General features: G+C 37.5%; 1 protein-coding gene across 2 annotated transcripts in view; it reads left to right on the top strand.

Moving 5' to 3' along the window:
• Scfd1 (sec1 family domain containing 1) overlaps positions 1-14806 on the top strand; it is a 62997-nt gene that overhangs the window by 26683 nt on the left and 21508 nt on the right. For both annotated transcript variants that reach the window (XM_034514099.2, XM_076941896.1), the window contains exons 11-17: positions 2949-3088; positions 4469-4559; positions 5310-5383; positions 5991-6072; positions 10370-10466; positions 12963-13033; positions 14630-14709. In XM_034514099.2, the coding sequence (XP_034369990.1) occupies positions 2949-3088; positions 4469-4559; positions 5310-5383; positions 5991-6072; positions 10370-10466; positions 12963-13033; positions 14630-14709 (635 nt within the window). The remainder of the gene's footprint in view (positions 1-2948; positions 3089-4468; positions 4560-5309; positions 5384-5990; positions 6073-10369; positions 10467-12962; positions 13034-14629; positions 14710-14806) is intronic.

Below are 14806 nucleotides of genomic sequence, written 5' to 3'. Positions count from 1 at the left end.
TGTGTCTACTTCCATCATTACCCAGAAGCATGTGTTTTGACTTCCTGTGTGTATTTCTTTATCATTGGTTAATATAAGGATTACTTAGTGGGAGCTACTGTCATTAGTATGAAAACTTTGGTTGCTGACACTTTACTTTTGGCTCCTAAGTACATATTCAATAAACGAGTTGTTCAGTGATTACCATAACAGCAGTTGAAATTAAAAAGGTTGTAAATTCTTGTCAAAATGAGAATTATTTACTTTTGCTTTGTCACGTATGAATGAATATACATCTTAGCTCAGCGTAAGTAGGTGTCACCTGCTGTTCCAAGTAATCTTGCTCACTCACATTAGCTGTCTGTGGCTGTACACATAGATTTACCTTAGCCTGTGAGAAGAGACCAAGATTGTCAAGGCGGTGTTGAGCACTTCCCTGTGGGCTTTATTTCTGTCTGGTCATTTGAGGTACCATTGTCCATCCTTTCTGATCTGTCAGTGGCAACAGTGTAACTCCTATTGTATTATAAACCATTTGTATTGTTTTTTGTTGGTGTCCAAATTTTTTTTATATGATTGAGCAGAGTACAAATTGTTCTACCTTCCCAGTTTTTGATATCAAAATTAACTTTTTTATTTGCCTTGCTATTATATAAACAGTGGGAATGTTCTTTCTGCTATTGTTGTTATTTCTCAGAACTCTTGGCATCTTTCGTTCCTTGATCATTTTGTGTTTTGAATATTCTGTCAATACTCAGTAATAATATGCTCTCCTATTTTTAGAGCAGCACTTTTTGTATTTGAATGTGCTGTGTCATCACCATGGAAATAGTACTTCACTAGAAATCTAGTTAGTAAAGCTTAGCTGTTTAAAGATGTATCCCTTCTGTGTTTTGTTTTCATAGGCAACTTTTAAACGCCAGGCTTCTCAGATACAACTCTCAGTGTCTATTCATTGTTTAAAGTGCTTTCACGGTTGTGCTATTTTTACTTTACTCCTGTATGGATGGCTTTTGTGCAAAGTGAAGATTAGATATTAAAATGGGACATTGAGAAGAATTTAAACCAGTCACTAGTATATTTGAACTGTGATGCAGAATTTTTTAGAAATATATTAGAGGTTAAAATATAATAGTTTATTCTTTGGGGCTTTTTTATTTTTTTTGAGACAGGGTTTCTGTGTATAGCCCTACCTGTTCTAGAACTCATAGACTAGGTCAGTCTTGAACTCACAGAAACCCACCTACCTCTGCTTCCTGAGTGTGAGGATTAAAGGCATGTGCCACCACACTCAGCCAACAGTTCACTCATCTTTGTCATATTGGACATTTATAGTCACTCTTGTTAGCCTTTATCTATACTAAAGCATTTGGTTCCAAGTAGCTGTGCTGTTTGGTAAAGTTAGCACAATATTTATGCACAGGGCCTCCAAAGAAATAGAATCTCATCCTGTTTCTGCCACATTCTGTAGATCCTTGGCACCAAAGTCAACTCTTTAAGGTTTACTTGTTTCTTCTTTTAAATGCAAGTTGTATTAATTTTTCTAACTGTTATGGTAAGGATAACTAATGGATACAGTCCCAAGAATAGCACCTTCTCCATGCAAGCAAGCTCATGTAATGGACTTCATGTAGCAGTAAGAGAAGCCTGCTTTATTGATTCTGTGGTTCATTTGAGAAAAAGTAGACATGCTTGTCTAGTCTAGCAGTTAGGCATCTGTACATTTCACACTTTTTCAATGTTAGAAAGGAAATGATGCTTCAGTAAACTGTGGTAAAGGATCAGTTTATAAAAGTGAGAGAATATGCTCTTAAGGATCTCAAGTCAACACTGTTGAGCTTGCTTTTACCTAGAATGACTAAATTGTGCTAGGTCTACCTAACTTGCCCAAACCTAGAAAAACCATTAATACCTCAGAACCAAGATGATTGCGTCACGGTTACACCTGATAATTTCCCTTTCTTGCTCAGCATTCTGTTTATCACCATCAAACAGCCATGTTTTATCTTATCCCCTTATCCCATCTGGCCCAAGGGAAGGATTATTTGACTCATGGTTTGAGAGGATGTAGTACTTTTAGGCAGGAAAGGTGACAGGACCAGCTTCTGTCAGGACCTTTTTGCTTGCTGCATCATGTCAGCATTTAGGAAACAGAAGGAACTGGAACTGTGACCCCAGGTGGTCCCACTTCCTTCAGCATCTTAACCTTATCCCTGAAATGTTTTGCACCATTAGCTGGGGAGCAGGCATTCAGGCATGTGAACTTGTGGGGGACATTTTCCATCAAATCAGGTTTTATCTCTTAACTGACTCTTCTCGAACAAAGTTGATCCTAAAGTGTGAAAGAGGCCACACCATAGGTGAAAAAGGGAAGAAAGCAGAGAAGAGGTTTACTTTATTTTTACCTGTTGTGTGTTTGGATTTTGAGAAAGAAAAAACAAAGCAATTAAGTTAAGCCTCAGCCTCACATGAGTAAAATTAGTTAAGCAGAGATGGGTAGCCACTGCTAGTCTGACCCACGCTTAGAATTTATGTGAACAGAGGTGCTGTTAGTCTTGTGTTTTAACCTTTTAAAAACATAATAATGACCATTGAAAATATAACCATCATCATAAAAACATCATCAATGAGGAGGGGATGCTCTGAGATGTGTTAGTGACTGATAGAGATATAAAGTGTGCACTTGCAGTATAACAGAAGTGTTGTCTATGAAGAAATGTTTCTAGCAGAAACCATATGATTTTTCTGCATGTATATATTTGAAATTGTAATTACTTTCATTAAAATTCAGCACAATGAGAGCACATTTATGAATAGAGGAGGGTTGAAAGGGCACCTGTTCAGTGTTAGTCTGTATTGTGCTTGGAAATACTAGAAAGGGCAGCAACACTGGTTATTTTCCTTGTCTAGGAAATGTGGCTCTTAAACTGAGAAAAGCAGTTATTTTAAACAAGTTTACTGTTCCCTAGGATTTCCACTTAAACAGAGTACATTTGGAAGAATCTACAGGAGTGGAAAATTCTCCAGCTGGTGCTAGACCAAAAAGGAAAAACAAGAAGTCTTACGATTTAACTCCAGTTGATAAATTTTGGCAGAAACATAAAGGAAGGTAAAGTATCAGAAATTAGAAGGTTTATCCTTGAAACAGAACTGAAGTGCTGCCTGACCTAAGACACAACACACAGGACACTGAGTGACCCGTCAGCGGCAGCTCTAATGAAATCAGACACAGTGAGAGTCAGGACTGCGCCACTTCTTCCTGACTCCCTGGCTTCTCACTGCAGAAGCTCAACCTGCGGGCTGCCCAATCTTTCTCCGCTCTGTTGTCGGCTCCATGGACCTGTCTTTCACTTAGTGTTCCCTAGGAAAACTTTGAGGTCATATTTTTCCTTTTTGTTGCATGTTGTCCCTGATACAAACCCCATACTTTATATCTTTAGTCAGTCATCAGAAGCAATGAGTGAGAAGATTGCAGTGTTTTGCCACACGATGTTGTGGACCAGTGTGTACATCCCCTTGCTGAGTCCTTTTAAAGTACGTAGTGGGGTCAGTGACTGTTGTAAAAGTTATCTAGTTGCCATTATGTCCAGAGAAATCATTCTGAACAAAGAACAGGGGGTTCGTTTTGTTTTAAGAACTAGCACAATGTTTTTCATTGATTTTTTGGAAGCATTTTAAATGTATGTCTGTAAAGATACAGGCCTGTCTCTGTCCTTGATATGGGTGCTCTGGGGCCTCATCCTTCATTGTGTTTAAAGAGAAGTAGAAGGTAGTAGTTTGACATGCTGTGGAAGAGGGTAATATTTATTTTTATATTTAGAATGTAAAAAACGAAAAGAAAGCCATGCGTCTTTAACAAAGATTTGGTTTCTAAGCGAGAGTTGTTAATGCCTTTTTCTGACTATTGTAGCTTGAGATAGTATTAAAATATTTTAAATAGTACTCTTTACTTTGGAATTCAATGTCTACATTGCCTTCTGTAATAGTGGCATACATGACATTACATATCACCAGAGAGGCAGTAAGAGATGATAGAAGTGTTCTTTTTACCAGTAAGGATACTGAGAGCACTGAATTAATACTGAACATTTTTTTAAATGTTGTCATTATAGTTAAATGGTCCCTCTGACATCTGCTAGTTTTGGTGGTAATATTTAGTTAATGTTTAATATATGAGACTTACTTTGATTTTCAGTCATATTTATTTGATATTCAGTCAAAAATATTTTTATTTAAACAATGTATACTTGAAAAATGTTAATCTCAATGAAAAAGCTTTTAGCTGTAAAATTTATTCAGATTTATGATTATGATACATATTTTAAATGATGCAATTTTGTCTGCTGTTTTGTATCCATGCTATATATAAAATATATTCAAAGCTATACGTGTTTTTAAGATAATAATCTTATATATTTCAAAATACACACGTAAAACATGAATCTTTTATTACCATGCTCATAGTTAATCTTGTGCAATTTTGCTTCAGTCCATTCCCAGAAGTCGCAGAATCGGTCCAGCAAGAGCTAGAATCTTACAGAGCACAAGAAGATGAGGTCAAACGACTGAAGAGCATTATGGTAAGATCCTGTTTGCACTGGAGCATTATGGTAAGATCCTGTCTGCACTGCAGCATTATGGTAAGATCCTGTCTGCACCCCGAGAGTAAAGGTATAGGAAGGACATCTGCAGAGGATTACAAAAATGTTTATTTCCTTTTCCTTCATAAAAGTCTAAGACCATTTATTATTACTTAATAACAATAAAGTTATTATCAACTTACTTAATGTTGTTTGTTTTTGAGGAACTGTCTCACACTATAGTGTAGGCTAACCTCAGATTCCTGCCAGTCCTGCCTAAGCCACCACACCCAGCTTAGGTTTTTTTTTTCTTGTTTGTTTGTTTGTTTGTTTGTTTGTTTTAAATCCAGCTATTAAGAAGAAAGTGTATTTTGAGGAGTGGGATGTGGTTTGAAATAATACAAGTAATATGATTATTTGTATGGATGTATATCCCAGGATGGCTTCTTCTTCTATACTGTGGTCAGATTTCAGCTGAGTCCTGTGTCACCTGCAGCAAATGCCTGGGCATTTCTTGTTTGAAAGTGCCAGCTGACCCTTTACTTACTGTCCTGATAAACCGGTAGCTACTAGAACCTTTCTGTAGTTGTCAAAATGTGTGTGCTTCCCCCCCCCCCCCCGCCCCCAAGATACTGTTTTTGCTCAGTGACCCAGTTTATTATTGCTTATCAGTAATCTTTGGAATGTGTTGATTTTTCTGTTTGGGCCTGACAATTTTAAAGTTGTAAGAGCCTTTTCTTTCCTTCACAGGGACTAGAAGGAGAGGACGAAGGAGCCATCAGCATGCTTTCTGATAACACTGCTAAGCTCACATCAGCTGTCAGGTGAGCACATAATATGTTCCTTTGTAATCTCCTATTGATGAGACCCACTTTGGAAGGTAAGAATCTGTAGTAATCGTAACAATAGGGAACAGTAGATAATAGCAAATGTACCTCTGAGTTTGAAGAATTGAATGCTTTGAACACATTTAGGTTGATTTCTGTTCCTCTCAGATACAGAAGAATAACTGCCTCTGTTTCAAATTTCCAATTTGAGTAATTTTACTAGGAAAACAATATTAGTGATAAAGTAGGGCCAGTCATCATTAATTTTGCTATTGCTGTTAATTCAGTTGAAGCAGGTTTTGATACTTTTAGAACTATAGGTAAAAGCATGTATTCATTAATCTTATTTTATTCTAAACTTCTAAACATTTTAAATGGTATGTGAAACTGTAATGTGTTCTCAGCAGACTATTGTATTAACATGATGCACATGGTATGCGTGCAAGCCTAAAGATTGAATTCAGTTGGCAAGTTAATTTGTCCCTTCGGTTCAGTGTTCTGAATCATGAGTTTCCTCATGAGGCACCAGGCAGGGGTTTTGTTAGAGTCTTCATTACTTTCTTTAAAATTTTGTGGTTAATTTTCAATTTTTTGTAACTTATAGTTCTTTGCCAGAACTCCTTGAAAAAAAAAGACTTATTGATCTCCACACAAATGTTGCCACTGCTGTTTTAGAACACATAAAGGTAAAAGTAACTTTTTCTATCTGATACCCTGATGTCTGTTCATCATCTCACTGAGCGAGTGTCATTATAATGTATGATTACAGAGAGCAACAGTGCGGTGCTCATTCTCCTGGAGCCCAGGAAGACCACGTTTAGCAGTTGGGGTGTGATACTGTCTGTGCCGCAGTGTCTCAGTTCTGTCTCTACATTTGCTGTGTTCATCCCGTTAACACACAGCTGTGTATCCAGCCATGGGCAATGCAGATTTTAACTCCATTTTGTTTTGTGTGTTGGTTTTTGTGTTTCAGGTGGTTTTGCACTGTAGCTCAGGCCCTCAAACTCACTGTCCTCCTGCCTCAGCCTTTTTAAATTCTTTTCTGTTGTTCTTATGATTATTATTTTTCTTTCTCTTCTTGTTATCATTGGCCAAAGTTCAGTGGTTATACATCAGTGGGTTTTAACCAGAATATAATATCAGTTGCCAGTGTAACTTTTGATTTTTCTAATAGTTGCATTAAAAAGGCAAAAGCAATAATTAAATGTACTTTAGTAGTATATTGTATGTAATCCTTAATGTCCAAAATATTAGTATTTCAATATATGTCTAGAACATGAAATATTTTATATCCTCTTTTATAGATGAGATCTGGTAAATCATTTTATATTTACAGTCATATTACATCTCAATTCACATCAGCCTCAAACTCTTTGTCTTCCTGACTTCACCTCCCAGGCCTGAGATTATATACCACAATGCCCAGTGTAGACTTTTTTTTTTGATATGGTACTGTCTAAAATCCACACTAATCACATCACTCATTTGTGTAACGTGTTCTAAAATTTTTGGATTTAGATGACTATTAACTTAAAAGCACCTTTGTCTTTTTATGACAGTCATTTTTGAAGAATATATATTGGAGCTTACGGGTGTTCATAGTTCTTTTTTTTCCTTTCTTGCTTAATGAATTCTTCAGTATTTGGTAGTACTAGTTCTCAAGGCATCCAATGTTAAACCCAATGGCCAAATGGCCAGACCCAAAGACTTGTTTTCCACTCAGTATGGCCATTTGAATCACTCTAAAGGAGAAGTGTATATGCTGCTTACAAAAGATGCAGAAAGTACATTGATTTTTTTGTTTGTTTTTGTTTTGTTTTTTTCTTTGAGAAGGAACTTAGACATTTTATTTGTTGATGGTTTAAAAAAACCCAAACACTAGAAAAGAATCCATAGATAATGAACATTGTGCAGTGTGGTATTCCAACTTGCATAATTCCTGTTAAGCTGATACCTTGATATTATTGATAGTGTTTTCACATTCCCACACATATAAAAAGTAGTTGTGCAGTCTGTCAGTGTTTCTGTTAGTGTCCCCACTTACGTTTCATCTCTGTTAAATGGCAGAACAACTGTTCTACCCGTTTATGTGAGGTCATTGTCTCCTGAAGAGATAACGTTGTATAACACCAGGTGAGACGCTGTTATTTTCTTCTGTAGGAGAAAAGAGTCTTCTCTTACAGTGCTAAGATAAGACTGTAAGTCCAATACAGAAAGTAAAAAGTTAACTGCCCTAAACTAATAAAATATAGATCCTGGTATATATGTAATATAGTATAATTATGTAATTAAAACTCTGTGATCTGTTCAACAAACATTTTTGACTATTCATTTTTTGTTTTTTTGTTTTTTTGGGTTTTTTTTGGCTTTTGGATTTTCTTGCTGGCCACCATGTGAAAGTAGACAGTTAAAAATAGATTCTTGAGGAAAAATAGATTCTCGAGGCTGAAGAGATGATCCAGATAAGAGCACTTGTTGCCCTGGCAGAATTTCCCAGCACCCAACATGGTATAGACCCCAAACTTCCAAGGGGTCTGATGCCCTCTCCTGGCCTCTGAGGGCACACAAGTGGTGCATAGACACATGCCAGCAAAACACCCATACACAAAATAAAAATAAATATTAAAACAAATTCTAGGAAGTGTAGCAGTTGTTTATAGTCTGTGAATGCTTTGAGATTTAACATTATTCCCTGGTTTTCTTTGACTTATAGATATTGTTTCATTATTGAAAATTTGTTAATTCTCATATAATATTTTCTGACTTCTTATAGCTGTGAAAGTCAGAAAAATGCAAGCTCCACTCCTGCTACTAAACTAGGTTGCATGGCCCCAAGATGCTAATTGTTATACTTACAGAAAAGTTTGGTTACTTTTATACAAAAGGATACATTTTATAAATGTATCTTTCCACCACACATCTTTTTGAATATACTCTTTAATAGGTGCTACTAGAACTTTTGGTTTTAGAACATTTTGGTTGAAATAATTTACTCATTTGGTCATGTTTATTGGGTGTCTATATATTTGCTCATGCTCTAAAAATGCTATAGTAAACAAAACAATTTCTTCCTTCTATAGCTTGTATTATAGTCATAATAAATATAGTGGAGAAAAGATGTCAAGAAGCAGTGTTAGAGCAGCAAAGCAGGCAGAGAAGAGGCAACAAAGAACAGCTGACAGGCCCGGTCTGAAGTTAGGAACTTGATTAGGAACACAAGTCAGCAAGTATTTGAGTTGAGTTCTGAGTCACTGGAAGCAGTCGGTTAGAGATCTCAGAGGCAGCCATTGTAGGCAGAAGGAGTAAAAGGTAAAGACTTGGGGACATGGAGGACTACAATGTTTCACTGAGGAGACAGTAACAGAATATAAAGTTCAAAAGGCAAGGGTTTCATTAAGATGGAGTCATGTGACACTTCAGGGCAAGTATATTGAATGAGAGGCAGAGTTCTGGAAATAGAAAGCTGTCTAAGAAAAGCACAGTTGGCATGTGAAATTTCTTGTGATTGTCATTTCACACACATACATTGGGTACGTTTTCAGAATTAGTTTATACCAGTAGAGGCTGTCTGTGTAAGATAATTTAATATGCCATTATTCCTGACCTAAGCAATTCTTCTTGAAAGACCCTATGGTTTTAGGAAAGTGTTTAGTCTAAGGTTGTTATTGCTAGGAGCTAATTTACCAGAGTGATTTTTGTATTTAAAATAACTTGTATGCAAATAACCTTATTCATTGATCAACAGTCAGGACATAGGAAAGCCATGTGCACTACAAAGAAAACCATTAAAGCAGAGGTTTATAATACAGATTATGTAAAACAAACGAGTATTCAACAATCATTCTTTAATTTGTTAGATCAAAGTGAACTCTAGGGCCCCAAAAGATTAGTAAACTTAATTGAGAATATTTCCCCACTCCTTAGCCAGCTAGAGTGTCTTCTAATGTTCCACCAAAACATTAATTACAGATGATGCCCAGGACTCCTAAAAAGGTCAGTTTCCTTGTGTCCTGCCTCAGAAAATTATCTAAGGGGATATACAAAGCAGCTAAACTCCAAGGCAAATATTGAAAAGAAATGCTCAATGCTGTTTCTTGGGACAGGAGGTTTGCTTTGCAGAAGAAAACAATCATGTATTGTCTTCTGCAAAGAGATAGATGAGTGACAGGCCTTCCCAGTGTATGTGTCTCTTTATTGTTTTTATTTAATTTTTTTGCATTTATGTATACACATGTGCCACAGTGCACATGTGGAGGTTAGAAGACTGTTGTCAGAAATCAGCTGCCCTACTTTGTAGGTTCCAGGAGTCAAACTGAGTCCCAGGCTTGATAGCAAGTACCTTTATCCAGTGGGACATCTTGCCAGTCCCATTTTTACTTTAACTGTGTGAGTACTTCATGACTGTAAAACTGTGGTCTTGTGTTTCTCTGTACAGGAGTGGATTGAAAAGACTGTTGCTGGCTTCCTTATTGCTTGTACACGAATCCATTCCTTTGTCGACTTACTATTTAGATTCTATTCTGTTGTGCCCTGGTATGATCTAACTGAAAGCAGCTGGTTCTGTGTCCCCAAATCACTTCAGACTCAGTTCAGAAACAAAATACAAAGACATGAAAATAATAAGAGGTCTTGCTTCTTGGAAAGAGTCTACAAATAATTACATGACTAGGGTAACTCTCTGTCTGCTTAAGTGAAATGTGTGGATCCACATGCCACAGAAGTAAACACAGTGTGACCTCCTTGTCCCCTTTCAGTCTGTTGGCCACTCAGATCATTCTGATGTGACCAAAGTAATAAACTAGGGCTGGAGAGATGGTTCAGCCACTGAAGGCTAGGCTCACAACCAAAAAAGACAAAAGACACTCAACTCTGTGTAAATAAACATTTGGTTATAAATTTGATGATTAAAATAGAAATTTGTTGAGATTCTTACTATATTTTTATTTCTTATTATATTTTTACTTAGTGTTTATTTTGAAACAGGCAAGAAAACTGGATGTGTATTTTGAATATGAAGAAAAAATAATGAGCAAGACTACTCTGGATAAGTCCCTTCTAGATGTCATATCTGACCCTGATGGTATGTGCTATAAACCTGAGAATATTTATAAGGATGAATCTAGTGCTTCAGGCCAGACAGAATTTAAGTAGAATTACTGTATTAGTAATTCTGGTATTAACTATAAGAACTATTTTATGCTGAAAATTTGTCAACATATCAGTTCTTAAAAATGGAAAAATGATTTCTATTTTATTTTATTTTTATTCTTCTTTGGTAGTGTGTTTAAATACTTTATATTCATTTTTTTAATGTGATAAATATGGTCACTTTTATTCATTTCTTTAATGTGATGTATATGGCCATCAGTTCCAGCTCTCTCCAGAAGATTTGAATGAGTGACATTGTCTCTGCCTCACTATAGTTTATCCAGAGAATATAGTGGAGGATGTAACTTAAGACTGTTTTTATTTTACTTTAAATGTTGAGGAATACACTTTTAAAATCAATGTGGAGTGCTTCACAAACTGCAGTAGGGACATCGCTCACTGGATAGAGTGCTTGCTGTGCAAAGCACAGGAGGACCTGACCAGCTGGGTGCTTCAGTATATGCCTGTTCTCCTGCTACTGGAAGCAAGAGACCCAAGGGCAGAGTGGAGCCCTGCAGCTTGCCAGTTGGGAGGGTCAGGGAGCAGCTGTACCCTGCCATTAGATTCTGGCTATACATGGCATTTTCCACTAGGACTACGCACAGAAGGAGCTGATAAATAATAGGATAAATAATTGAATTTTTCTTTAAAAAAAAATGAGATTAGAACATTAGTTGTGCCAGAAAACAAGTAACAAAAAAGGAAGGTCAAAAAGACCTAGCAGTCAGTGTGAAAGGCTCCAAATCATGACCATCTATCTGACCATCAAATAAAAACATAATAATAAATCCTGGGTTAGAGCCCGTGGGATAAAAAGGAAGCCATGATTCTGTAGAGGCAAAATAGGTGAGATAACTGAGATTTCATAGAACGTTTACATGATGTCAGAGCACTGCGTCTTTTAATGAGGCCTCATCACTGTGACAAATGCCTGAAACAGTTTAAAAGGACGGAAGATTTTAGAAGTCTTGGTCCACAGTTGTCTGGTTCCTCTACTCTTGAGGTGATACTGAACATTGTGGTAGAGCAAACAGCTCACCTCATGGCCACCACACTAGAAGATCAGGGTTACAGCACATGGCCAGGGATCTCCTTCCACCTGCCTCCTACTTCTTATCATTTGCTAATAGTGTCATCATTTTGTGAGTCTATTGGATCAGAACTCTTAGGAACCAATCACTTCTCAAGGCTTATCTGCTCACAGCCAAGGGTCCTACTACATGAGCCTGCTTGAGACATTTCATATTTGAACAATAGTACTCTAAAAATACCTGTTCATCATAAAGAGAGAAATAGAAACTTTACAGTAAGAACCAAAGTTATACCTCATTAGGTAATGTCATTAACGTTATCAGTAATGAAATACCAAAATGTTGTAAAACCAAAAACTTGGCAAAACTGCCACTGAGGTTTCATATTTGGGAAATAAAGATAAATTGAGGGGTGTCTGGATTCTGAATCCCATGAAGCTTCGAGCTTCATCAGCTGTCTTTTTTTTAAATCTGGTTTTACTATTAGCTTGTTGTAATGGTGGGCTTTTGTCTTTTTGGTTTGTTTTTGTTTTGTTTTGTTGGTTAGTTGGGTTTTGAGATATGTTTAGCCCAGGCTGGCCTTGAACTTGGAATCCTCCTTTCTCTGGTCTTGTTAGTGCTGAGAGTACAGGCATACTTCCGCATGACTAGCTCTTAGTTATGTCTTTACATCTTAGGACACACTTTCGAGTGAGATCTGGTAGGTTACTGAGGCCACTTCTTTATCAGTTTTCTGACAGAGTGCACCGTGTGAAAGAAGAGGGATGGTTGAGTTGCTCTGGAGAATCTGGACCTTGAGTTATATCAGTAATCACTTGGAAAACTCCCAGGGAAATGGGGAATTTCCTTGAAACCTTAGTTTTGTCTTAAAAGTTTGAGCTAAATATATATCCATTTCATGTTTTAATATAAAAGTATGGTTTTCACCAACCTTGTAGTAAAAACTCCTCAGAAGGGGCAGTTGGGTTTAGGAAATAAGACTTTTGTCTCAGCTTCTGATGTCATTTAGCTAGCAGATCTTATAACCCGACACCTAGGGATGATGCCTCTGCCTCAGACAGTCCTGTGTTCATTCCTTGCCATCTGAAGATGTGCCGCTTAGACTTGTACTCCTGCCTGGGTCCCTCCTTCCCTTTTAGGTTCCTGCCTGAGGGTGCTCGTCGAAGTTGGGAGACAAGTGAGGTGTTTCTGTAGTCACTCCTCTATCCCACCCCTCCTTCCCCTGTGTATGCAGCTGTGCTTTTGTTCCTCCTTCAGCCCATGTGAGCAAGAACCACATGTTTATGTATAATCCTGTTACATGTATACATGCCTTGAGTCTTAAGGTTCTTCTAAGTGTTAATTATAATGCTCAGGAATCACAATTATAAGTCTTTTTTTTTCCCCTTCCCATGTAGCAGGGACTCCGGAAGACAAAATGAGGCTGTTTCTTATCTATTACATCAGCGCACAGCAAGCACCATCTGAGGTATGGAAACTGACATGGGTGGGGGTGGGGGCTTATCTCCAGGTACCAGCTAGACCTTGTTGTTCAAAACAACAAGAAGAAGATCACTAAATATGAGATGCTCATTTATTCAAACAAAACAACTGGAACAGATAAGGTGGATTCTGTTAGCTGCAGTTGACACCACAGTCACCGTGTGGAAGTATAGACTGACCTCACGTGTCAGAATTCTTACTTCTGAAAACCGACTGTCCTAAACTAAGTCAACCCAGTTTGCTGTACTTTTAAGAAGATTGATCTTACCATTTTAAGATTGTTTTAACACCATACACTATTCCAGAACATATCTTGTGTGCTGTTTCGTAAGGAAAGGGGATTGGAAAGGCTGGACTTCTTAAATTAACCGAGTGTAGCTTTATGTAATAAGCAGCAAGCAAAACAGCCTCCAAGATGCCATTGCGAGAGAATTGTTCACACCAGTTTTTGTTATTGTTTGATAAGTTGTAAAGCGTCCACTGGTCCAGAGTTACTAACATGTTAAATCACTGTTCACTTAGGGCCCTTTCACTCTGCTGTGGGCAGTATTCATCACTTAACTTTTCTTATAATTTATGCAGGAAAAAAAAGTGTGGTTCTTCTTTTCTAGAAAAGCTTTCTTATCAGTGAAGGTCTGCCTGTTTCTTAGTTTCCCATATCCTATCTACAATATTTTAAGAACATATTCTTTGAAAACTTAGTATTGCCTTAATTTATCTGTCTTATTTTTAGTAAAGATTTTCATAAACGTTGGTGATCATTAAGAGGTTTAAATCGTGATGACCAGTATTAATTTAATCATCCTGAAAATACAAAGGAGTTAAAATCTCTAGTTGATGATGAACTTAAGTTTTGCCTTGGCAGGGCAGGGGAGATGACTTGATTCATAAAGTGCTTGCTTGTCATGCAAGCATGAGGACCTGGATCTGGTCCCTAGCATCCATGTGTCTTAAAAAAGTGCCAGCTGTTTACCAGTAAGCCCCATCCCTGGGGCTTGCTGAGCAGGCAGTCAGACTGACTCCATGGCCTCCAGTGAGAGACCCTGTCTCAAAAGGTGAGGAGTGATCAGGGTAGCACCTGACTCCAGGCTCCGAACTCCACACTTAGTCACAAGAACACACACAGAGGTTTTCTTCCTTTTGTATTGGAGTCACTATGGTGCTAGGCTGTTAACTTACACAATTTCATCAGGCTTACTCATCAGGGGAGAAATAGTCAAAAAAGAGAAAACAATTTTAAAGTGGGAAGACAGCTGTTCTTCAGCAAGAGACTTGGAGCCCTCCAGTGTAACTGAGAAGAGAAGTCTGACCCACAGGCCCTCTCAGGCTGTGTCACTCCTCCATTTTTCTGGCTTTGAATCACTTCTTCAGGGCTTGTCCTGAAGAAAGCCAGGAGAGAAGAAAACTGATGAATTTCCCGAGGGAAGACCATGCTTTACACTTTCTGGGCTCTCTTCTCAGCAGGTGTGCTTTCTGCCCCAGATACCCGCTTGGGTGGTCATTTAAGGTCCCTGACATAAACAGCAAACATAGTCTTCTGTAAATGTATAATTTTTTATCATAGAGTTCTTTTCTTATGCAGGTTGATTTGGAGCAGTATAAAAAGGCTTTAACAGATGCAGGATGCAACCTTAGCCCTTTACAGTATATCAAACAGTGGAAGTAAGTTTTAGATTCTTTTTACTCTCCTAATGTTTAAGGTAAGGTCGTAATTCAAATTTTGTTCCTAAGAAAATAGGAATGCTTGTAAGAAAGCTGA

Source organism: Arvicanthis niloticus, chromosome 11, assembly GCF_011762505.2.
Source record: "Arvicanthis niloticus isolate mArvNil1 chromosome 11, mArvNil1.pat.X, whole genome shotgun sequence".
In the NCBI taxonomy this organism is placed as follows: Eukaryota; Metazoa; Chordata; class Mammalia; order Rodentia; family Muridae; genus Arvicanthis; species Arvicanthis niloticus.
Note: the sequence above shows the minus strand (reverse complement) of the source record. Positions and strands in the feature narration are given on the sequence as shown.